At 47.3% G+C, this 25,774-nt stretch overlaps 1 protein-coding gene across 1 annotated transcript; it reads left to right on the top strand.

The window, feature by feature from the left end:
* The first annotated feature begins 447 nt into the window (after positions 1 to 447).
* Tgm6 (transglutaminase 6) lies at positions 448 to 21,340 on the top strand. Its single transcript, XM_060372155.1, has 13 exons — positions 448 to 580; positions 6,504 to 6,677; positions 7,180 to 7,422; positions 8,102 to 8,220; positions 9,648 to 9,776; positions 11,320 to 11,497; positions 11,899 to 12,037; positions 12,968 to 13,071; positions 13,139 to 13,381; positions 14,804 to 15,145; positions 18,415 to 18,569; positions 18,793 to 18,926; positions 20,075 to 21,340. The coding sequence occupies exons 1-13, from the start codon at positions 448 to 450 to the stop codon at positions 20,226 to 20,228; spliced, it is 2,247 nt and encodes a 748-aa protein (XP_060228138.1). The 3' UTR covers positions 20,229 to 21,340.
* Positions 21,341 to 25,774: the final 4,434 nt, after the last annotated feature.

Here is a 25,774-nt window from a genome sequence, read left to right as displayed (position 1 = left end):
TCAGTGTCTCCATAGCAACAGAATGGATTGAATAGGATGAGCTAAAAAATCTTTCCAAGACTGGCAGGGCAGTAACTTCAGCCAGGGCTGAATAAAAGAGAGTGAAAAGAAAGCCAGTGGGCAGGAAGGCAGGGAGACGGGGAGTATTTTTGGAAAGGAGGTGACAGTTTTAAAACCTCCACACACAAAGCTCATAGCTGTGGGTCCGGAACTGTGCGAAGTGTCTCATTCACAGAGACAACATCTCCTCTGGTTGGAACCTGTTGTTCTACGGTGTTTGTTCAAGGCTTCTCCTTCCCCTCTCAAAATCTCCTTGTTTAACTGGTAGAGTTGGTCACTGCCTACCTTACTCTGTGCTTCTCAAACCACAGGAGGGTGTTGTAGCCACCGCTTCCCAGGGGAGGAAAACTGAACCTCAGAGAGGCCCAACAGTTTCCACAGGGCCACATGGGCAGCAAGTGTATGAGTCAGAACAGCTCTAACTGGCCCAACACCGCAGTGGCAGCCAGGAGGCATTGCGTAGCTACCGAGGCTAGTAACACAATTGACAAGTATCTGCTGAGCTCCTGGTCTGTGCCAGGTGATAATCTGGATACTGTGGATTATTTCACCTAATCCTCTAAGACTTGGTGACAGGAATTATCAACAAACTGCTTCCACTTGGAGCCTGAGTTTCAGAAAGGTCCACTCGCTTACACAGCCCACAAGGAATAAAACCTCTATTGGAACTCAGCTGTGTACCTCTTAGTACCTGACCGAAATGCAGAGAAAAGCCAAGAGGAGGCAGTAGGAATGAAAACAGGAGACAGAAAAGCCGTAGGGAGGAGGGGTGTCTATGGCTTGCGGTGCTCATGCTATGCCCTTCTTTCTCTCTGCCTGAGGGGCATGGCCTCTGACCTAGGCTATGGGCCTGCTATTGGATGCCTGCCCTGCATATTCCTGAGGGAGAAGGCCTAGGGACTGGTAATATGCTCTCCACATTGTCCTCAGGCCTTAGGATCTTTCAACCAGAGAAGTTCCGTATCAGGTATTGCCTGTCCCAGCCCCTCCCTGGCACCTGGCAGGAGCTGTGTAGCCGTCCTCACATCTGCGCCCTGATTAGAAGATCAAGAGGAGCACTTGGGGACCGGAGGTACTTGTTTCAGAAGCTAGCCACAGATTCCCTGAACTGGAAGGTTCTTCTGGGTCATTTCACAGATAGAACCACTGAGGACCCAGAGGAGAGGAAGCACTGCCAGTTCCCGCCAGGACTTAGCAGCAGCTCTGCCATTCTTACCAAAGGCCACACAGTTAGCCTGCTGATTGTCCCATGACTTTGCAAAAAGACAGCTTATCCTAGGCCCACTTGAGTGGGGAAGTATGGGGTGAGCATGGTACTGTGTGGGCAGTTGACAAAGGGGGCAGGGGTTCTGGTCCTCCAAGGATGAGCCTGATTGCTGGTAAGCATTAGATTTCTTGTCATGTCCCATCCAAGGGACAGAGAGAGTTATTCATCCACTTATCTCCTATTCACAGAGCATCTGTTAAGTCCCAAGCCCTAACTCAAGGCCCAGGGAGGCTGGGAGCCAGTGCTGAGCTTCATGGAGTTCTTAGCAGAGAGGAGGAAAACATATAAGCAAACAGGTGTAAAGCACTCTTGAGCACGGAGAGAAGCTTTGGTCTCAGACAGCACTGTCCGAGCTGAGATGAAGGGCGAGCTCATCAAGTTGTGTCGACAACTCTAACCTGTATATTGCTCCTTTATGTTGCTCTGTCTGTCAGATCTCTTCTTCCATGCTGTGCATATCACTGTTCCCTTAACTAGGGGAGACCCCAGTTAGGGTAGAATTGAATGTAACCACCAGAATGTTGGCTTTCCCCCTGCCTCCCTGCTCACTAAATCCTGACCACTATCTCACTCCGATGGAGCAAGCCAGGAGGGTGTGATGGGTCTGGAAGACTTGGGTCACCTCAGGAGCATCTCCAGGGCTGTATCATACAGATGCAGGGACAGTGACCTCCTGAACTGTGAAGATGTATAAAGTTGCCGTGAAATGGCAGCTCACGATTTCTAGGTTACTATCTCTGCAGAACCACGAAGGCATAAAAGGAAGAGGAGTATTGGAGAGGGAATGGGAGAAGCTGAAAGAATAAAGACACTGGCTTTAATAAAGGAAGGGCTTTCTGACATGTCAGGGTGGATAAGCTACCTCTTCAAGGGCTGCAACGATTCAGTGGAAGACGAGGGAGATGGCTCAGTGAGTGTAGACAGTAAAGGTGCTTACTGTGCAAGCCAGGAAACCTAAGCACAACCCCCAGAACCCATACAAAGATGCAAGGAGAGAACCAGCTCCATAAAGTTGTTCTCTGACCTCCACATGTCTGCTATGTACCCATGCCCCCCACCGTATGTATGCACATGTATGCCCACAAATACTTTGAATATGCACACAACACACACACACCTCATAATAATATATATTAAATGAATTCAGCTGAGGGAGCCAGGTGCCTTTGCTGACACATAGGATGTAGAAGCAAGGATAAAAAGTTAGGCAGACTGGCAGGTTGTTTTTATGTACTTAGGAGAGAGAATGAGAGCAAGTAATAGTTAAAGGAAAAGAGGCAGGAGAAAATTGGGGGAAATTACATAACTATAATATTAAAAATGAAAAAATTATAATAAAAAGGAATTCAAGGTTATCCCTGGCTACATAATGAGTTTGAAGGAATCCTGGACTGCATGAAATACTGTCAGAGAGAAGGAGAGAAAGGAGGGAGAGAGACAGACAGAGACAGAGACAGAGACAGAGACAGAGACAGAGACAGAGAGGAAGAAAGGAAGGAAGGAAGGTCAGCTGAGGAAACTTGACCCTGGTCTGGGAAGCTATGAGAGAGATGGTCTCTGAGATTCAAGGTTAATGATAATGCTGGTACTGATTCATCCCACAGAAGTAGGAGATACGGTCATTGGGATGTAATTATCTCAGTCCTGTCATGCCTCAGGGGGATATAAAGGGGGTAGGATTTGATGAGAGTACATAGGTCTTGGTTCATGAGAATCTGTGTTGATTTCCTATTTCTCCCTCCCTTTTCTCCCCTTCTCTCGGACAGTAAGTATTTCATGCAGATCAAACCACAAGCTATAGATCATCTTCTGAGACATCTATGGCCTTCTCACAGATAGGCAGGAAAGGTTAGGAGGAGAGAGATAAGGGGGAAGGACCAAGAGAAAGGAGGATGTGGCTAAATATTGAGAAATAACAGGGTTATAAAGAAAATTAGTAGTTGGGGAGGGAAGTCCATGAGCTGGAGGGAGTTTAGGGTAGAGGAAAGGTGAGAAGGGCTAGGATGGACTCTGAAATGTGTAAGAGGTACTTGAGACACTGAAAAAGTCTGGAGGCTGGCATGGGCTTTGGGATGCTGATAGGCACCACAGGTAGCCATTTGTCTCTTCTGCCAGTGATAAGGGAAATGACTCCTTTTTTTTTTAATGGTTTCTTTACTGATTATGTTTACAGTATTCTACCTGCATGTATGCCTGTTGCCAGAAGAGGGCACCAGATCTCATATAGATGGTTGTGAGCCACCATGTGGATGCTGGGAATTGCACTCAAGACCTTTGGAAGAGCAGCCAGTGCTCTTAACCTCTGAGCCATCTCTCCAGCCCCTTTTGACAGAGGAGAACCAGCTTCAGAAGTTTCTGAAAAATGAGAACTTTTATCTAACAGCCAGAAATCCTCTTAGAGTCCAGGTTGAGCTGTTTCTGGATATTTGGACTGCTTTGGAGAATTAGGAAACTGGAGTGTCCTAACATTCTCCTGGCAACATGCTTATCCTGTCCATCTTTCCAGCTCTAACGCTAAGAATGTAACTTTTCCTTCTGTTTTTGGACAGTGACCAAAAGCCTAAACCTGCTTTTCTCCAGCTCTCTGTGCCTTCTCACTGTTTCTCTGAAGAACCAGGCCCCTTTCTGCAGTGGCCTTCAATGTCTGTTGCTGAATGTGCCTGCTTTCTAGGACACAGAGGAGGTGTGGCTTTCCCCTTCCCTTTCTACATCTCTATCCTCCTAGCATTGCTGAGATATACATCCTGCCTGCCCTGTTGTTTTTCTTTTAAATTCTAATAAAATGTTCAATGAACTAAGAAAATAAAATTAAAGATTATACAAAGATACTAACATTCTTTAAAGGTTGGCATTTTACCTATTGTATTGGTTATATCTCTGCTGCTGTCATAAAATACCATGACCCAAGCAATTTATACAAGGAAGAGGAATAGCTGTCCATCATAATGAAGAAGGAGCCAGGAGCAGGCATGGCAGCCAGAGCAGGAAGCCAAGGAAGCTCAGATCCTCAAACAAAGCACAAAGAAGAAAGAGAAAACCAGAAGGCTCTTAACTAAAGCCTACCCTCCCCCCGCCCCCAGTGACATAATTCTGCAAACAAGGCCACACCTCCAAACCTTATTCAGCAATGCTACCAACTAGAAACCAAGTATTGAAATGCCTGTGTCTATGGGGAACATTTGTCATTCAAGCCACCACATTCCCCTTCTTGACCCCCAGGCTTGTGACCATACCACGATGAAAAATGTGTTTGATCTAATCTAACTGTAAAAGTCCCAATAGTCTTTCATAATCTCAACGCTGTTTAAAGGTCCAATGTCTCTTGGGAGACTCAAAGCAATCTTTTAATTGTAATCCCCTGTAAAATAAAAAAAAAAAGGCAAATTACATACTTCCAACATATAATGACATAGAATATACATTACCATTCCAGTAGGGAAGAATGGAGACACAGAAAGAAATACTGGACCAAAGAAAGCAAGACCAGAATCTAGCCAGGAAAACATCAAGTCCTGTAGTTCCACATCTATTATCAAAGGGTTTAGATGGCTCTACCCTCCCAGCTGTCCTCAGATGTAAGAAGTTGCTCAGTATGACAGCCAACGCCTAAACAAATGAACCCAATAGATAAAGAATGGGGACTCTGGGATTAAGGTCAGATTCATGGTTCTTCTCTCCCCTAGATTGGCCCCTCCAATTGAAGACTTAGCCTCAATGCCACCCTCCCAAGGAAGCTTTGTCACTCTTTAGACTATGGCAGACCCCTCTGTCATTGTCCTTTCAGCTTTTGTGCTCCTGACAGCATGTATCTAAACAGTAATCAGCCAAGTGTGGGTTCAACTACTCAGGTGATGCCCCTGCCCACTTGGAACATAATGACAAATGATTACTTCTTTCTCACCTTTCAAGTGCTCTAAATGGCAAGAGGTTGTCCTCACAACCACTCCAGTGCTGTCGTTATTTCCTTTCTGCAGAGAAGAAAACTAAGATACAGAGAGTTCACGCAGAAAGTAGTTCATCCAACATAGAGGGTCAAGTTGAGCTCTGATCATTGTATTTGACGCGGAGGCCTGACCAGTGGGCACTGAGCTTCACCATGCCTTCACTGAGGGCCTTCACTGAGGGCCACAGCATGTCTCTCTTGTTCGTCAGTCTATCTTGGTACCCAGACACCAGACTGATGCAAAGAATATGTTGCCTATCCTCCACACTGGTCTATTCTACAGATACGAATTAGCCTACTTGCTGAAATTTATTTTTAACTCCAAAATCAATTTTCTTGGCACTTTCTTAGCTATTCACAGATATCCAGACAATTAGCAAAAAAAAAAAAAAAAAAAAAAAAAAAAAAAAAAAAAAAAAAAAAAAGTTGAAAAAAAAGTAGTGCATCTATGTTCTCAAGTGAATTTGAACAAGAAACTGCATTCTAGTTCCAACTTTAATATTTTTGCATTTTGTTTATGTGAAGTTTTTGCTTGTTTTGCTAGTGTGTTTTGGGATTTGGTGTTTTGGGTTTTATTTTGTTTTGTTTGAGACAGGGTCTCACTATGTAGCACAGGCAACACAGTGGAACACACTACGTAGACCCGGCTGGCTCAAACTCAGAGATCTACCTGCCTCTGCTGGGATTAGAGTTCTACTACCACAAGAACTTTATAAAATGTAATTAGTGTTGAGAACAAGAACTGATGGTATGTCATAAATAGATGGACCAGGTGTTAGTTCACAAATCTTGATGCCCTAGCCTACTCCCAGGTTGCTCAGGCACCTGTGATGTCATCATTGGTCCCCAGCACCAGGGCCCGGGATAAAAGGACCGCTGCCTAATCTCTATCTATCTATCTATCTATCTATCTATCTATCTATCTATCTCTGTCTCTCTCTCTCTCCTCTCTTGCTCTCTCTCTCTGCTTTTGTTTCTCTGTCAGAACACGCCCCATCTCTGTCCCTCTGTCTCTCTCTGTCTCTCTGCCCTCATGGCTCACTCAAGCCCTAACTCTCTTTTGCTTCCCTTCCCCCAAATAAATACCTTTCATAGCAGATCTGTGTATGCATGGCATCACTTTTAAATCATAACATTGGTGCCGTGACAGGACGAAGCAGGTGGAAGGCAGAGTCGGGTACAGATGAAGCTGTCTCAAAAGCTCAGCCTGACTTCTCTCCTCTCCCTGCCCAGGGGTCAGAATCACCAAGGTGGACTGGCAGCATTCAGAAAATGGCACTGCCCACCACACTCAAGAGTTCCCTAGCCCTGAGCTGGTGGTTCGGAGAGGCCAGCTATTCACTCTTACCCTGGAGCTGAGTGGCGTCCTGGACAGCGAAGAGGCCCTCATCTTCACCGCGGAGACAGGTAACAGGCCTTGCCAGAAGTCCTGTTGGTCGGCAGACTTCTGACTTTAAGCTCAAGGCAACTTGAGCTTCTACAGTCAGTAGTCTCTAGGAAGCGAGGCTCTGGGAAGCCAGCTGGATCCTGGGAACCTCTGATAACAGCTTCCATGGGAAAGGTGGGACATGCCCCCTGCCCACAGCAGCCTGCTGGGTGAGGTGACCTCTCTGGAGCCCTGTACATAGGAAGGAATCCAGGGCTCTCAATGGACATAATGGCCAGGCACTTTGGGAACCCAAATTCTTCTTCCCTCTTCCAGCCAGATAAAAGGCCAGCTGCCACTTTCTCCTTTGCCTGAGGGATGGTTTGGGAGCCAGGGCAGCTGAGAGGTGCCCACTCCACCTCTGGGCTCCCTGAGCGTGCCCAGTCCCTCCCTTTCCAGCTTTCCAGCTTGGGGGGATGAAGTCTGGCTTCCAGGCCCACAGCTTTTCCTCTTCTCTAAAGGAGGCCTTCTCCTCCCTGCCAGGGCCCCAAGCATCTGAGGCTCTCCACACCAAAGCGGTATTCCAGACAGCAGAGCTAGAAATAAGTGACACCTGGACAGCGGCAAAGGGGGAACAGACAGAGAACACAATCACCGTCAGCCTCGGGAGCCCTTCCAATGCCGTCATTGGCAGGTACCTGCTGAGTGCCAGGGCCTCTTCCCGCCGGAAACACAGTGACCGAAAGCTGGGCCAGTTTATTCTCCTGTTCAATCCCTGGTGCCCAGGTAGGAACTGCCCCCTCTGAAACCCAGGGTCTCCTGGAAGCCATCCTCAGAGGCACACCTCCGGAGCAGTGGTGGAGGGAGGCCTTGAAAGCAAGTCAAGGGATAGGAATACAAAAACCAAAAGCCAGGACCAGGAAGAGATCCCCATTATCAGGCATGACAATAGAGTCTGTGCTAGAAAGGCAGGAAGCTAGAGGCTTCTGATTAAGAAGCCATTCGGTCAAATGGGACCTGAGAAAAGTAGGAGAGGCTCAAGAGCAGCGGCAGGGTGGAGTGGGGGTAGGTTTGACTAAGCTACACTCCTCTGGGAGGCTGGTTCCACCCCTGAGAAGTGGGAGTAATAACAGGACCTAACTCTTGTGGATGTGATGGGAATCCTTTTGAGTGGTGCTGGAACATACAAGCCGCATCACGAGACCTCAGCAAGGGACTTTATTAATGTTTACAAAATATAAAGCTGCTGCTGGCATCAAAGTGGGAATTCAGACATATAGGCCCTTCTTAGGGGGAAAAAAAGGGCTCAGAAAAGGTGAGTCTTAGCAGAGAGGAGCACAGAGCCGGTAAGCACCTTGCTCTGTCCAGACCCATCAGCCCCCAGGCTCTGTCATATTCCTAAGCCCTTCCCAGGTGGGTGGGGACAAAGCCTCGGCCCACACGGGTCCTGTTGACTGCTTTTCAGAGGACGATGTGTTTCTGGACTCAGAAGAGGAGAGGCAAGAGTACGTGCTTAACGACAGTGGCATCATCTTCCGAGGAGTGGAGAAGCATATCCGAGCCCAGGGCTGGAACTACGGGCAGGTCTACAGGGGCACAACCAGAGGGGGTGGACCGGGCCAGGGTGTGGTAAAGGCAGCCTCAAGAGGCTTCTATCTACCCTCCTCTTCCTAGGAGGGGCAAGCTGGGCAGACTTTTAAAACAGGCAAATTCATTCATTCATTCACTCATTCATTCATTCATTCATTCATTCAACTACCATCCTCTGTGCTAAGTAAGGCCTGTCTTGGACCCTTGCAAAGGGGGAGCTTACGTTGGATACAGTTTGGAAGTAGAAGTCAATTCTGTGTGGAAATACAAGTAGCTTCGATCAGTGGTTCTCAGGCAAGAGCATGCACCAGAATGGCTGGGGGGCTCCTGAAATCACAGGAGGCAGGTTCCACCCTCAGAGAGACCAGCTTAGGCAGGTCTGGGGCTGGCTTAGAAATCTGCATTCTGAGCAAGTTCCCGGCAGTGCAGACACTGCCGGCCTGAGACCTTGCTTTGAGAGCCCCTCCATATCTGCAGGGAACTGCTTCCGTACCCACAGCAGGCACCAGAGCCCACAGATGCTCAAGTCCCTTCTCTAAGGAATAAAGATTTGTGTGGGGCCTGAATACCTGTGTGTGTCCAGGTCTCTCTGAGTCACTCCTAACCCCTAAAGCAGTGGAAAGGCTACAGTGTCCAATGACAGGTGGGAGAGGAGAGGAACATACACATATTCAATTCAGACACAAGGACGCAGAACATACACTTACGGGGCTGACTAGAGCCACAACACCACTCTCAGTGGGTGAAGGAGAATGGGGGGGTGTGGAACGGAGCAAAGGCAGCTCGGGAGAAGGCGAAAGGAACCGCCTCTGAGATGATAGATGGTAGGTTCAGGTGCAGAGTTGGGCAAGACCTAGATCGGGGGAGGGGGAGCAGCCCAGGCTACTGGGAGTGGAAATCAAGGGAGTGTAGAGTCTACGGAAGGGCTCTGCCTGCCTCAGTTGCAGGTGGCCCCCCGGGGCTCGACTGCCCATCTCAGGGCAGACTGGAGCTCAAAAGCATTAAGGGCTCGGGAACTAGACAGCAAGGTTACACTGGAAGGTTAGGTCCATCCTTAGCTACAGCCTCTTCCCACCACGGGAGCCCACGGCTGTTAAACCTTCCAGATGTGCAGAGGAAGTTTGAATGGAAAATCCTACTGAAGTGCCGTCAGCTGATCCAAATGTACAGGAATCACGGAGAGCAAAGGAGGGTGTCAGTAAGATATAGCTCAAGGACCATCACAGGGAATCATGGGAAGGGCACGGAAGGTTGAACTTCTGCTCCCAAGGTGACCCTTTGAAGAAGGATTTTTTTTAATGTCTCCAGGGAGAGCTGGTACAAACTAGAACAGACATAAGCTACAGAACAGGCAGGGTTGTGGGAGGGACTAGAATTTGCTCAGAGACTCTGGCCTCTGAGCACAGCTTCTCTGGGAGCAGTTTGAAGAGGACATCCTGAACATCTGCCTCTCCATCCTGGACCGAAGTCCTAGTCACCAGGATGACCCAGCCACGGATGTGTCCCGCCGCCATGACCCCGTCTACGTCACCAGGATCATCAGTGCCATGGTGAGCAGGCCACTACCGTCCTTACCGAGCCTTCCTGCAAGGATACCCCAAACCAGCACCGTACCCTAAGAATCTCACTAAGTCACCTCTTGCTTTCTGCATTGCTGCATAACCAACCACACGCAGACTCTACACTATCACGGTCCCTGTGTTACATTCAATTCTGTAGGCCAAGAATTTGGCAGGACATCCTGAGAATGGCTTCTGCGGAGGGCTCCTGAATGGCTACAGGTGTCCAAGGTGGTCAGGTAGAGCCGTATACCTCAAGCCTGTGGCTCAGGTAGTTAGTAGCTCCCTGTTACTTCCCAGCTCTCACTCTGACCTCCAGGCTGGAGGGGGACTAGAAACTGGAACTGGCCAGTGGTCTCACTTGTGTGGTCAAAGCAGTCCCAGGACATTTCAGGCAAAAGGGTATGGGCCCAGACCCCACTTCCCCAGGGAAGAAGTGCCTACTTTAACCAGTCACAAGCTAGAGGACATACACCGTAAAAGGCAGGAAGAAAGCCTGCTGTTTGTATTGGCTCTCATTTTTTAATTGAAATAGAATTACATTATTGTGCCCTTTCCCTTTCCCCAATCGTGTAACACTCCCCTTTCTCTCTCTTGAAATCATGGCCTTTTTTTTTTCTTCGTAGTTATTGGTGTGTGTGTGTGTGTGTGTGTGTGTGTATGTGATGCTTTATAATATATAAACACAACATGGTTAGTCTGTTTAGTGTTACTCGTGTATATGATTTCGGGGATGACCACTTAGCACTGGATAACAAATTCAGGAACTCATCCCCAGGAAGGACAGTTTCTCCAATTCCCATCACTCCTTAGCCATCTGAAGTTCTCTATCCATGGGTGGGACCCTGTGAGATTTCTCCCTTCCACATTAGCATGCCTATGGCTGTTGTACCAGGTCAGGTCCTGTTTGGGCAGCCATACTGTGGTGGTTTCATGTTTGAAGCTTCCCTGTTATTCCTAGAAAATACAGTCTCACAGCAGATTTCCTGGTCCTCTCTGAGAGAGCCTACTACCGTGCAGGTGTTAAGATCCTGGTTGGGATTCTGAAAGTAAAGCCATATTTCTTAGATGTCCTCAGTTCTCCAAGTTGAGAACAATGACGGAAGTCAGAGAGACAACACCAGGAAGGATCCTAGACCTGTCCCTGCAGCCCAGTGACAGTTTTGGACTCACGTGTCACCCCTTTGTTAATCAATCTGGGCAAGTCCCCTAATCCCTCTGAATTTCACTTTTCTCCTCTGGGGTGGGGGTGGGGGAGCACTACAGGAGGATAAAAGACTTAACATGGTAAACATAAAACAAGTTCACCCCCCAGACATAAAATCCTTGGAGCAGTGCCTCACGCTCAGGGCGTTCAACACACACGCACACACACATACACACACGTAGTGGTATTTTAAGAAAGCAGAGTGCCCTAAATTTCAGGTAACTTAAAGGCAAAAAGTGACCCCCCCCGACTTGGGATTCCAAAGCATGGAGATGGACGAAGAGGGGGGGGGATGCCCGGTGACTGACCCCTGGCCTCTCCGCTCAGGTGAACAGCAACAATGACCGGGGTGTGGTGCAAGGCCAGTGGCAGGGCAAATATGGCGGTGGCACCAGCCCACTGACCTGGCGTGGCAGCGTGGCCATCCTCAAGAAGTGGTTCCAGGGCAGGTACAAGCCGGTCAAATATGGCCAGTGCTGGGTCTTCGCAGGAGTCATGTGCACAGGTAAGGGAAGAGAGGCTTCTCATCGGTACACACAGCCCTTCAGTGTGCACGTGTTTGCATAGATTTGCATTCTCTGCAATCAGTTTTCATTAATGAAGGGGAAATAGAAATCTGGTTAAAGAAGAGAGAAATAAGTCCATTTATTTGACATTTTGATCTTTTATTTGGCATCATCCTCCCTCGTTGGGTGTCATGGGTCAACCCTGTGGCCCTCAGATCCCCTCAGAAGGGTGTATGGATGGCATTGCAGTGTAGACTACCTACCCACAGGAGGGTGACGTCCCCAGAAGCCCGCTGAGAGAATGCAGAGGACTTGGTTCTGAGGGAGAGTGCCACAGAAGAGGCACTGGGGGCTGAGTCTAGAGAGGCGGAGCAGCCACAGCGGGCCCTCTGCTCCACAGTCCTCAGGTGCCTGGGCATCGCGACCAGGGTGGTGTCCAACTTCAACTCAGCCCATGACACCGATGGCAATCTGAGTGTGGACAAATATGTGGACTCTTTTGGCCGGACCCTGGAGGACCTGACAGAAGACAGCATGTGGTAGGTCCCGGGCCACTGAGAATCGGGGTCAGGGGCTGCCCAGCCCAGGCCTAAGGGCCCAAGCCTTCTCATTTTCTACACAACATTTATTATATTTATTGTATTGTTTGAGACTCCCTGACTTCCTATCTGTCCCCTTCAGTAAAATAAAAACACACACATATATACACAAGGATGTACATACACTTATACATATATTTACACACAGACATACATATATACATACATACATGTAAGCACACAAAAACAACACATACACCAACATACAAGCAGGGAGATACCTAAACAGAAAACACACAAACATGCAAACAAACATACACCAACATACAAGCACTCATAGACAAAAGGGCATAAATACCCATGAACATGCAGGGATGCAGACACACAAACATACAAGCACACATAAACACAAAAGCACTCATACATACAACGGCACAAACACAAATAATCAAGCATACATACGCACGTATACTTACTCATATACACATATACTACACACATGTACAGATAAACACACTCACATATACATACATAAAGACACATAACAATTGCTACTATGATGTCCTGACTTTTTGCCTGGCATGGCAGCACATACTTGTCATTCTAATACTCACGGGGCTCAGAAAGAAAGATGGGAGATCAGCGGGGCCTACGTAAGGAATTACAGACAAGCCTGGCCTACATTAGCCAGAGCGTGAGTGGCATGAAAGCAAGACCTTTGACCTTACCTGCAGCTACGTGTCTGGTATTGTGAGAGCAGACTGTTGGTGTGTGTAGATACATTCATAAACACAGATGTGAATGTGTCCATCAGACCAGGTGAATAAGCGTTCACGAGGTTCAGACCCAGCCCTGGCTGGTCTGCGCTAGGGACTTCCCTTCTCTGGGCCTCTGTATGTACACAGCTGCTTGTTCACATGTCTCTGGCAGGAATTTCCACGTCTGGAATGAGAGCTGGTTTGCACGACAGGACCTGGGCCCATCCTACGATGGCTGGCAGGTTCTGGATGCCACGCCCCAAGAGGAGAGTGAAGGTAGGGATCATTGGCTGGCCCCAGCCCCCTTTGGCAGCACACTGCTTACGCTACCCCTCCTGCCCAGGCACGTTCCAGTGTGGCCCGGCCTCAGTCACCGCCATCCGTGAGGGTGACGTGCATCTGGCCCACGATGGCCCCTTCGTCTTTGCTGAGGTCAACGCGGACTACATCACCTGGCTATGGCATGAGGACCAGAGGCGGGAGCGTGTGTACTCGGACACCAAGAAGATTGGCAGGTGCATCAGTACCAAGGCCGTGGGCAGTGACTCCCGTGTGGACATCACGGGCCTCTACAAGTATCCAGAAGGTGAGGGCCTTTATCAGCCACCACACACACACACACACACACACACACTCGTGCACACACACACACACACACACACACACACACACGATGGTCTGTGGGCTGCAGACGGCCCACGTAAAACCTGGGACCAGATCTTCTCCAAATGGCGACAGGAGCTACAGCTCAGCGTTGACTGAGCTGCCAGCATCTGCCTTCTCTGCTTGCTGGGCCCCTCTTCTGGGTTGCTTTCCCATATCCAATAGTACTAGTGTTATTTCCTCAAGCGTTTGCCCTATGCCTATGTCTGTATGGGTGTCCACATGGGGTAATAATTGTACAGCGAGTGATCATGGGGACAGTGGCAGGTAGTACTGATGGCCACAAGTGGGAAACATGGCCTAGGCACAATACAAAACAATAGTAGCAGCCTCCGGAGTCCGTCACCTCCCAGGCCTCTGCCACAGCCTTAGCCCCTGGTTTATGGAAGGACCTTCATTTGTTGGGGCACAGAAACAGGACAGCCGCGTGTTTTCCTCATTGCCGCCTCCAGCACTGTTCTCCGAGGTCTCCTTCTCCCACAGGGAAGCAGGTCCCTGGACAGGGTGCTGATGTGAGCCGTATGCCCAGTCATCTCTGCATGTTAAGACATGCTACCACCTGATTAAAACCTGCTTCAAACTGGGATCAGTTTGTCCCTGCTGATCCCCGAGCACAAACCAGAGCAGCGACACTAGCAGGTTACAGGAAGGAGGAGGAGTTTGTTCTGGGTGTCTCTGCCAGGGCGGGCACCCTAGCATGTCCTTCAGGCTTTTCCCCTGAGAATCTGAGGCTACTGAGACTGCCATGGGGCCACCTCCCTCTTGGGGGAGGGTGCTTGACGCTTACAGTCTCTCTGCTGTTAGAACACCCCAAACCCTGCCTCAGCTCTCTCAGGCCTCCTAACCCCCCAGACGCCAGCGTCGCCTTGGTTCCCATCTCCACTAGGCACCACTGCTTTTTCATCCTCTTTTTTGTGGGATCAGAGTTGACTGGCGGGCGAGGGAGCTGGTCTGCCATCTTGTCTGCAAACACTTTCTGGAATTCAAAATGTGAAGTCTTGGAATTTTTTTTTTTTTGTCCTGAGTTGGCCTTGGCCTGAAAAGAAATCAACATCCCATTACATGATGGCAATAATGAGTTTCTTTTCTCCCAGTTGTCAGAGATGCTGAAAAGCTGCATTTTTATGTGAAATATCCTGATCTGATGTGTTAGCAACTGTTGTAGAGTAGATTTAAATAGAGACTCGAACACGGGCATTTGGCAAAGGGCTCCCAGTTTGAGCCCTCTGAGAGCCGGGGGAATTTAAGGTGGCGATAAGTGGCGGGTTTTCCCAGAGCAAGAGAGTCTGGACCGGGGTTGGGGGAAGAGGGTGCTGCCTGTCCCTAATAGGAGAGTGCCCTGCAGGGTCACGGAAGGAGAGGCAGGTGTACAGCAAAGCAGTGAAGAGACTGCTCAGCGTGGAAGCCTCGGGGAGGAAGAGGCGGATCCGCAGGGCTGGAGCGCGCGGAGCCTGGCGCGATGACCTCCTGGAACCTGCCACCCAACCCAGCATCACCGGCAAGTTCAAAGTGCTGGAGCCACCGGTGCTCGGCCAGGACCTGAAGCTGGCCCTGTGCTTGACCAGCCTCACCTCCGGGGCCCAGCGGGTCCAAGTCAATGTGAGTGGTGCCACCATCCTCTATACTCGGAAGCCAGTGGCAGAGATCCTGCGTGCATCCCACATGGTGAAGCTCGGGCCACTAGAAGGTAAGATCAGGGTGGTCCAATGGGATCTGGCCGATACAGCCTCTTTTCCAGATTAGCTGGGGGACGAGCGGCAGCGAGAGGGAGTCCCAGATTTACGTGTGTCCCCAGGATAGCCCTAAGCTTTGATGTCAGTGCCTGCCTCTTGTCCCCACTTTACAGATAAGAAGATTGAGAGTCAGAGGAGGAGGGAATCATGATCGTGTGGCTTACTGTATTACGATGGCAGTGTTACTATGAAGCCACAGGTGGCACACTGGCCTTGAGGGTGAAGTCATCACAACATTTACAGACCAAATAAACACTTGCTGGGAGCATGTCACCATGCACAGGACATACTCTTTGTCGCTTTTCTAAAGTCCACGGACATCCTAGATCCTAAGAATGGCTTCGTCTTTCAGAGAAGCAAACCCATACCCAAAATTCAAATTCATACCTGGTACCTATGGTGGCAGGACCCAAACCCAGGCAGCCTGCCTTAAAGGAACTCCTGACCCAGAGGAGAGGGGCTAGGGTTCCACACCCAGGACACTGCCAGGTGCCCAGCACTTTGGCGCTCAGTCACTTGTCCACAAACTGGCCCATAGGCTCATCCCATGCCAACGATGCTCGGCTGCTTGACTTCGCATTTGCCTAAAATCCATACTTGGCATTTCATTGCAAAATGGCATGGGCCCAGGCCTTTTGATAATTTTTGACTAATTTTAACTGGCCTCGTTGCTTGTCTTTTAATCAGTCAGGGATGTTTTTCGTGATCCTCGAACACATCACACTCCATGTTTGATTTCTCAGGTGGAACCATTTGTTTCCTCTTTCTTCCTTTTCCTAATTTGTCTCCCTCCTTTTTATCTGTCTCTGCCTCACTCTTCCCACGTATGGTCCCTTTCCGTCTCCCTGCTACATGTCACGGTCTCCATCACTGTATGTGTCTCCCGTTTCTGTCTCTGTCTCTACACATCTTTCCTAACTCTAAATATACGTGTGCGTTCTGTATGTCTGTGAGAATCATGTGTCTGTCCCCATCACTCCTCTCACATGCCATCTGAATTCTAAGAATACAGCTAAACAAAATTTAACTGTATCACCCCTCTGGACCAGTTTCTGGAAAATGCACCTTGTGGGTGTAGACAGGCATAAGAACCCAGGAAGGAGGTGCAACACATTTTTTAGCTCTTTTTGTCATTTCTTGTCACAAAATCTTAATCACCAAATAACACTTCATAATAGAATAAATTAACATCTCCTAGCTTTTAGCATTTTTTTTCATGTTCAAAATAGTACATATTCATTAGAGAACTAAAAAGCAAACGAGGAAAATCACCTCTTATCTCACCACCTACCTACGGACAAATCTGTTGACAGATTTTTCTTTTAAGTGTGCACTGCTTGTTTGCCTTTTGAAAAGCGTAGTTCTAATTAAATATTGCCATGCTGTGTGCTCTTGATATTATATTATAGCTCATTTTATAAGATCTTCATAGGACTCATTCTACTTGCTTTAAAATTTTAGGTAAATTCAAGGTGCTTTTGGGGGGTTTGGGTTTTGGTTTTTGTTTTTTTTTTTTTTTTTCCTATTTTCTTTTTCCCCAAAGAACCAGCTTGATTTGGTTGATTTTTTCAATACTAATATCTTTTTTTTTTTGCTTTCATGTTCACTGATTTCTATCTAATTAGTATTATCCTCTTTATCTTTCTTTTGTATTGTTCTCATTTTGAATGATTTTTTTTTTTTTGTATTGTTGGTTGGTTGTTGTAATACTATAAACTGAATGTGGGGCTTTATGCTTTACAAGAGCTTCACACTGAGCTCCATCCCTGCCCCTTTTACTTTTCATTTTATTTGAGACAGGGTTTCACTGGTTTTGCCTGGGCTAGGCTTGAGTGATCCATAGACCCAGCAGGTTGTTGAACTGGTGGTCCTCTGACTTCAGCCCCCCAAGCAGCTAAGGATGGAGACACATGCCCCCAAAACCCAGCTTTTTCTATTCCTTTTCTTCTAGTATACATTGGCTTTAATTTTTCTAGTTTTCTATGAACACTTAGATTAATGATTCTAAATCTGCCCCCTCTTCACTATATATACTGAATAATTAAAATTTCCTTCCAAGCACAACTTTTGACATTTCTCACAAAGCATTTTCATTTTCATTTTGTTCAAAATATTTTAAAATATATCTTGATATTTCTCCTTTAACCAATATTCTTTTAGAAGTGTATTGAGCAAGGCACAGTGGAACAAACATACAATTCTAATGCTCAGGAAGCTTAAGCAGGAAAAGCATGAGTTAAGTAGCCAGACTTAACTTTTTTTTTTAATTTAAAGTAATATATTCTTTAATTTCCTAGCATTTGGGATTTTCCAGTTCTCATTGTTATTGTCCTCTGTTAATTGCCCATGGTCTGAGGGCACACACTGTACTATTTCCATCCTTACAGTTATTAATATGGTATTCATGGCATAGAATATAATCTGTCTTGGTAAATGTTCCATATGAGCTTGAGAAGAAAGAGTATCTGCTGTGTTGGATGACTGTCCAATGGTTGTCTGAGACTTCCAGCTGACTGAGGGGCTGTGGAGAATGGCTGTTTGGGAAAACAGTCTCAGCCTGTCTCAGCTGTGGATGGAGTTCATGACTGGAGTGTCTGCACGTTGTGAGAGGCCACGTTTCTCAGGGGTCTGGACTGGTGCCAACAGTCAGCCCAAACCTACCATTGGCGGCATGAGTCTGTTCTCTAAGATGGAGCTCAGGAATTTGCATTCCACCACGTTTCCAGTTGATTCTGATAATACTGGTCCCAGGGTCACTCTTAGGGAGCCACAGCCTATGACAACGGAAATTCAAGCATGAGAGTGCTGACAAGGAATATCAGTGACACCTACCCACAGCTGGTGGAGCTGACTAAAGCCAACCACTCATGGTCAAGAAACATTTGGAGACATTTCAAGGAAGTTGCCCCCATACGCTTGGAAGTTGAAGACCATTATTTGATCTCTCTTTACTCTGAACCTGATACATAAAAAGCACTCAATAAACAGGGAATAAATTCTAGGTGGGATGGACAAATGGAGTACCCAACATTTCCATCTTGAATAATTATGAAGAGCTTGTGCAGATATCTAGGCACTCTTGGAGACACAGCCTGGTACTTATGGTACTCACTGGCCTGGATTTGAATCCAGTTGTGCGTGGTGTAATTGCTGTGTGCCTTTGGGTAAGAAATATAGGCTCTCTGAAGCTTGGGTTTAGCTCCCCGTCTGTTCTACCTTTCAGAGAAGAAGATCCCAGTCACAATATCTTACTCTCAGTACAAAGAAGACCTGACGGAGGACAAGAAGATCCTGCTGGCTGCCATGTGCCTTGTCAGCAAGGGAGAGAAGCTGCTGGTAGAGAAAGACATTACTCTGGAGGACTTCATCATCATCAAGGTGACTCCTGCTCACGTCTACAACCCTGTTCCTGGCAGAGCTGGTGGAGGGCCTCTGAGCCTTGGGCAGCAGCTTCATCTCTCAAGGGTGGGGAAGATAGTGACATTCTAGCAGGGTAGTTGGGGGCAGAGGTAGATACGACGAAAGGCCTGGCCAGAACCATGGGCTCCAGGGAAGCGGGGTGAGGAGGATGCTGGGTGATTCATGAGTGTTCCCTCTCCAGGTGCTGGGCCCAGCGGCAGTAGGAGTGGCGGTCGCTGTGGAAGTCTTGGTCATCAACCCCCTCTCGGAGAGCGTCAAGGACTGTGTGCTGATGGTGGAGGGCAGTGGTCTTCTCCAAGGACAGCTCAGTATTGAGTAAGTGATGGAATGTTGGTTGACAAGGACAGAGCCAGGCCAAAAAAAAAAAAAAAAAACACTGAAAAGGAAGAAGGAGAGACTCCAGGCTCCAGGCTTCAGGAACACACTTACTGGTCACAGCATCAGTCTTTGTCCATTTAACCATTATTTCACTTGCTTAGCGGATCTGTCATTCACAGGTACTACTAATGTTTTGTCCATTTACCCATTTGCTTAATGTTCACTTGATGTCTCTGTTTAATTTGTTTAAACGTCTATCTAAGGGTGTTCTGCCTGCACGCATGCCTGTGCACCAGAAATGTCCAGAAGAAAGCACCAGGATCCCACGGATCTGAGTTACATCTGTTTGTGAGCTGCCATGCGGGTGCCGGGAATCAGGCCCACGTTCTCGAGAAGGCAGCCAGTGCTCGTAACCTCTGACCCGACTCTCCAGCCTCATTTGCTGTCTTTCATTCATTCATTACCCACTCTTCTATTCACATTCTCACTCATCAGTTATTCATTCACTCAGATCCTGTCTTGACTGGTTCATTCATCTAGCCATCCATTGCTTAATTTGCTCTCTCATTTACCTACTCATTCATTTATGCATTCATCTACTCTACTCACACAACTCCTGGGTCATACTGATCTGTGCTCTGAGCAACATGGAGTTTGTTAAGATCTTTTAAATGGCTGTTCCCATGAGAAGATGAACTTCCGTGGTCTAGGGGACCAGGGACAGCCCTTGAGTGAAGGCTGGGGTGGAGTTCTGGTCCCATTGACATTTGGGTTGATCCCTAAATAATAATGTGAGGAGCTTTTTTGGCTTTGAGAAGGAAGGTAGGGCTCCTAAGCAGAGATCTCTGATGCAAGGGAAGGCCTCCTTAAGAAGAGAATTCTGGTTCTGAGACCATGGTGTGTTGGGAAAGAAAAGGGCAGCAAGGTAGAAGGAGCCAAAAGCCAAGGAGAGAAGTATGAGGTACACTCAGGGCCAGTGATGGGGGGAGGGGAACTGACATGGCTAGAGGGGAGGAATGTGAGTGCTAGAGGAGTGGTAAAGCAGGAAATGTGTCAGTCCTCAGGATCTGGGGCTCAAAGCCTGGCAAGCTAGACTCAAGGAGAGACGACTGACTATCTACCTTTTCCCCTGCTCTTGTCTCAAGGGTGCCCAGCTTGCAGCCACGGGAGAAGGCCTTGATCCAGTTCAACATTACCCCCTCCAAGAGCGGCCCAAGGCAGCTGCAGGTAGACCTTGTCAGCTCACAGTTCCCGGACGTCAAGGGCTTTGTGATCATCCATGTGGCTACAGCCAAGTGACAGGCCACAGGTGACTTGGCGGAGGATTCTGCCCATCTGCTTTTTTCTCCCATATAAGAGTCAGCAGTCCTGGGTTAGTCCTGCTTCTATCTTTGCCCTCCTTCATGAGCTTAGGCAAGGTGCTTCCCAGTGCATTGAGGTGCTGGACTCAGTAATCCTTTGCCTTCAGGACAAGTGGCTGACATAAAAGCAAAGGGATTTTTCACCTTTCTGCTGGGAGAATGGCATGTCCCAGCTTTCTGAGAGCCCTGGCTTAGTTAACAATGCCATCTCAGCCCAGGCAATTCACAGCTCCTTGCTTCTTTCCCATTTCTTCAAGTGCCCTGGCCACATTTAGGCTCAACAATTTTCTAGGACAAAGCACTCCCATTGCAGAAAAGCCTTCCTGAAACTAAACGCAAAGTTGGGTTGAGAACCATGCTGTTCACCCAAGTGTTATTCCCCAAATTCATATTGTTAAAAACAAAATGGATTCCAAGCAACAGGAGAGTTTTCCCTCAGTGGGGACACTGACTCTGGATTTTGGGACTAAAGCTGCCTGCAAGAAGCTGAAGAAGACAAAGTAGCTCTCCCCTAAGCTCAGCAGCATGGATATGCTCTGGCTCAGGCCATCCTGAAGTTCAGAAGACCACCCCCAGATTGCTCAGTGCTCTTTCTTGGAACAGGATGGCTTGCAGTGTACAGATCTTACACTTGGAGTTTAAGCAGGACTCGGAAGCCTGGGATAAGGAGCAGAATAGACACCACCAGGCCATGAAGAATATAACACTGGATATGAAACTTGGCACTGTAATTTTCTGGACAGTCAAAGAAATGAAAATTAGGCTAGAGTTTAAGAACAACACACCAGGTACCTCTGCAATGCAGTTCTTCTTGGATACAAATGAAGAGAAGGGAACTGGGGAGATGGCTCAGCAGTTAAGAGCACTTTCTGCTCTTCTCCTGGAGGGCCTGAGTTTGGTTCCCAGCACCCATGTCAGACATTGCACAACCTCCTGTAACTCCAGCTCCAGGGATCTGACACTTCTGGTCTCTGTGGGCACCTAAACTTACACACACATATGCCCTCCTCCCAAACACGGTTAAAATAAAATAAATCTTTTTTTAATACAGATGAGAATAATTTTTGTTGAGAGTCAAGCAAATCTACAATATTTTCTACGCGATTCTTGAAGCATCTCCATATAGGTACATCTGTGACAATTCTACAAGATGTGGAGGCCAGATGAGTGGATGTGTCAAGAGACTTGAAACAGGAAATAGAAAGCAGACAGCGCTAAGACTTTACATAAGACATAAGCTTTACCAGGAGTTCAAGGACAACCTGGGCTTGAGTGAGTTCCAGGCCAACTTGAGCCATAGTATATTGACTGATGAGTAACCTGGGCTCAACACTGTTAGAGGTCAAGGGTTCAGGAGTAAACAGAGAGAACTGCCTAGCCCAGTGGAAAGCCCTGTGACATCCAGGGGGTGGAGCCATGCACAGCCCTGTAACTAAACTCAGTGAAACGGTGTGTGTTCCAAAGGGGACAAGGACCACCTGCCAGCTAGCTGTTTCCCATACAACTTCTTTTCCCTTGGTACTTCCCAGCTGACTTAAGATAGAACTTTAATGGGACCAAACTGGCTTCATGAAATGTTCTAGCCCTGACTGACAGTGCTAAGGCTTTACGCAAGACTCAGGCTTTCTACTTCCTTTAAGTCCATCTTCCCTAAAGACCATCTGATTTCATGAAGGCTCTGAACAGCAAGATGGGTGAGGAATCTCTACTTCTACACACCAAAGTCTCTTCCTTTGCCCTTCCCAAGCCTTTAGTGCAAGCATTTGAAAGCCAATGTCAAGGCCCAGCGTAAGATTTGTAGGCTTTGCAAAGCAGGAGACCTCTGTGGTAGCTGTTCAACTTTGATTCTACAGCATTGAAGTTAACGTAAATGGTTCACAAACACGTGTCATGACACACATTATTTAAAACAGGCTGCAGGCCAAGTCTACCCAAGGTTAGAGCTGGCCAATCCATCCACTGTGCACCAGCAAATTAATTCAAATGCTAGGATCCAGCGCATACCAGGGCTAAGGCAAGCTTTAAGGAGTCCCAGAGTGAAACTAGAATAAACTCCTCTCATGGTACAGTGATTTTAGATTGAGTCATGACTCAAACCTGGGCTGGATCATAACCCTGATATTAAACCAAATCCTAACCCTCATCCTCAAACCAAGTCCTGGCTGGTACCAGACTGAATCCATAGTAACGCTGTTCCCAAACTAACATTTTACTACTCTGAGGCCAGACTATAAATTCTACCCAACACAAGGACCTGAGTCTAACCTCTTGATTGAATTCTGATCCAAGAAGACTGAGCCCTAGCCTCATTTACATCTGGTTCTAGGCCTTGGATTTAGCTGTTCTCTTCAAATCTGTGCTTCTAAAATGGGATCCACACCCGCTGTCCCAGTCACTGGGGTAAAACGACTGTCTGACCTTCCTTTCTCTTCAAGGGCATGGGGCAAACATAGTGATGAAACATGCTGTCTCCACCCTACCGCATCTCTCTCACGGCGAGATGCCATGTTGTCAATGTAGTTCTCATAGAGTGTCTTAGTTTAGCTGAGATAGACACCATGACCAAAGCAATATGGAGACAAAAAGGCTTATTTCAGCCTCCGGTTCCATACCACAGGACATTAGGAAGGAAAGAGAACAAGAACCAAGAGGCAGGAGATAAAGCAGAGAGCACGGAGGAGTGCTGCTTACTTGCTCTCCACGGCTTACTCAGCCCAGGGCCACTCTCGCAGGGTTGGCACTATCCACAGTGAGCTGGGTCCTTCCACATCAATCACTAACCAAGAAGATGCTCCTCAGACTGCTCACAGAACAATATGATCAAGGCAAAGCCTCAAGATTCTCTCCTACCATGTATGACTAGGTTTATATCAAGTTGACAAAACCCAACCAGCACACAGAACATCTGACCAGGCCTGTCTCCAAAGAGAGAGAAACTGTGAAAGCACCAGCCCTGGACAGAGGTCACCTGCTACTCCTAGCAAAAAAGATACTCCCCCCCAACGAGAGTCATTGCACAACAGTGGGAGGAGTCTCCTGGATCCTCTAACAAGTCATCCCTGAGTTCAGCTGCTGTGGGTTGAGCTTCCAGAAAGCCACTCAAAGGTGGAATTTAGGATACAAGATATTGACTAATGAGTAACCTGGGGCCCAACACCCATGGGCAGGGACGGAAGAGTTGGAGTGAACCGAGGGAGGATTTGAGCCATGATGGAAGCCATGTGACAGCCCTGGACAGTGTATCCCCCCTCACCTCACCTCAGGTAGGTAGCTCCAGAGCTGGAATGGCCTGTCAGAGTGACCAGGTTGTCTGGCAGGGCTAAGTTTCTCTGATGTAAGCCATCACTGATATGTCTAGGGACACGATGCTGAACAGGAGAGGGCTCTACAACTGGGATGTCCCTAAATAGACAACAGCACTTACCAGCACTGCTTTCCACACCACATGCTACGTATGCCTAAGGACAAAGCAGGGCCATAGGTCTCTCACTCACTCTCTAGCCAGTGAAGACAGGATAGATCAATAGATCAATCAGGACATTTTTTTACAGTATGACACAAAGTGGGAAATAAAAGTAAACATCTAAATAAATCATCAAATAAATCTACTAATTTAATTTAGTGTTGAATGCTAAAAAAAAAAAAAAAAGTGACAGCCCCCTCCCTAAGTCTTATTTTTAGAGAGATGAGCCAGTAGAAAACTCTCTGAGAAGGCTGGGGTTTCAAGTACAATAAAAATAGTGACTGAACTAGTGTGCATGCTGGGAGCTACTTCAGGATTCTTACAAATGCCCATCTTTCCTTCATAGCAACTCTATAAAGAAGGCTTTGTTGTTCACCCCTCCTTGAAAATGAGAAGAAGAAAGAAAGCAGAGTACGAAAAGGTTAAGTCACTTGCACATAACCACACAGCACCCATGGTAGCTAATGTTATGTTTTAACTTTTAAATTACTATGTTTAAGAGATCCAGAAAATAAAAATGCCTCTAACCTGTAAACCCCAACCTCGTGGGATGGTGGGGGCTGTTGTTCATGTAAGATAACAAGTCATGTGTTTTTGCTTCTGTACACAAGCATGGTTGCCCAAAAAGCACAGGTTGTGTGCTTGATCATATGTAAGCAAGAAATATGTCAGGATGTGTGCTTGTCTCTGATTGCAGGACAAAAGGCAGGAAGTTTGAAGCCTAGTGAGTTTTACCTTTATAAGTCCCTACTAATGTAATTCAACATTATACTCTGAGTATGTATTTCAGGTATGAGGCTGGCCAGGATCCATGGTCCTGGTCATAGTTAAGAAAGCCTTTTTTAAAATTTGTCAAAAATTTATTAATTTCCAGACTGGTAAATCTCTGAGCAGATCTGTAACACATCTAAGTGGAAGTCTGTGGTATCAGAGGTTTGCTTCATGTGAAGAGCCAGCTGTACAAAGATCTAGAAAACCTGTTCCAGGCAGAGGGTTTAGTGTTTACCTTAGCTTTCTGTTACTATAATGAAATACCTGAGCTAATCATTCATATGTTGTGGTCGGGGGCATTTTTCTTTCTTTCTGACCCCTATCTCCCTGAATAACAGCTCATGAGATTCAAAATATTATTTACAAATACCTAGGCCATATAGCTAGGCTCTTCTCTGACAAGCTGATAACTTAATAACCCATTTTACTCTAATCTACATTCTGCCATGTGGCTGGTACCTGTGCTCAGGTACCAGGTGTCTGTCCTCCTCATATCCTGCTAGCTGAATCTCCCACTTGGCTTTATCTCAGTATCCTTTCTCCGGCCAGATGTCCTACCTCCTATTTCCTGCCTCAGTTATAGATCATTAGCTTTTTATGGACAGGTGTTGCATCCATACAATACACAAAATATTCTCTCAACATCCATATATGAAGATGTTTGGAAGTTGAATAGGTAGTTCGGTGGTTAACCACAGGCTGCTCTCCTAGAGGATCTAGGTCTGATTCCCAGCACCCACACACTGGCTTACAAACATCTATAACACCAGTTCCAGAGGATCAGTGCCCTCTTCCAGCCTCCACAGGGACTAGGCATGCACATGGTCATACACAGGCATGCATGCAGTCAAAACATCCATACACAAAACAAAATAAAAAATTAATAAAAGGAGATGCTCATCTTGGCTCATGGTTTTAGAAATTTCACTTCATGATCATCTTGCCTTGTTGTTCTTGGGCCCATGCATGGGCCTCCCATCATGGGAGGAAGGCCATGGTGAAACAAAATTCCTTATCAGTGGTGACCAAGATGTAAAAAGGGATAAGAAGAGAGACCAGGGTCTTACCCACTTCAGATTTCCAGCAAAATATCATCCCTTAAAAGCTCCAGTGCCCCCTAATGGTTCCGTGGCAGGGACCACACAGGCCTGTGGAACACCTATCAAAAGCATAGCAAGGCTCTCCAGATAGCAGGGACATTCTTTCTCTCCAAAGTGACTGACTCATGGCTCCCATCTCAAAAGCCCCTC

The sequence above is a fragment of the Meriones unguiculatus genome, chromosome 18 (genome assembly GCF_030254825.1).
Source record: "Meriones unguiculatus strain TT.TT164.6M chromosome 18, Bangor_MerUng_6.1, whole genome shotgun sequence".
Classification (NCBI taxonomy): Eukaryota; Metazoa; Chordata; class Mammalia; order Rodentia; family Muridae; genus Meriones; species Meriones unguiculatus.
The sequence above is the reverse complement of the archived record's forward strand: the minus strand, read 5'-3'. Positions and strand labels throughout refer to the sequence as shown.

Coding starts and splice junctions, on each gene's coding strand:
- Tgm6 (XM_060372155.1), top strand. CDS start 448: ATGGGCAGCAAGTGTATGAGTCAGAACAGCTCTAACTGGCCCAACACC. Junction 581..6,503: donor GAGCTCCTGGTCTGTGCCAG/GTGATAATCTGG, acceptor CTCCCTGCCCAG/GGGTCAGAATCACCAAGGTG. Junction 13,072..13,138: donor GCCCCAAGAGGAGAGTGAAG/GTAGGGATCATT, acceptor CCTCCTGCCCAG/GCACGTTCCAGTGTGGCCCG.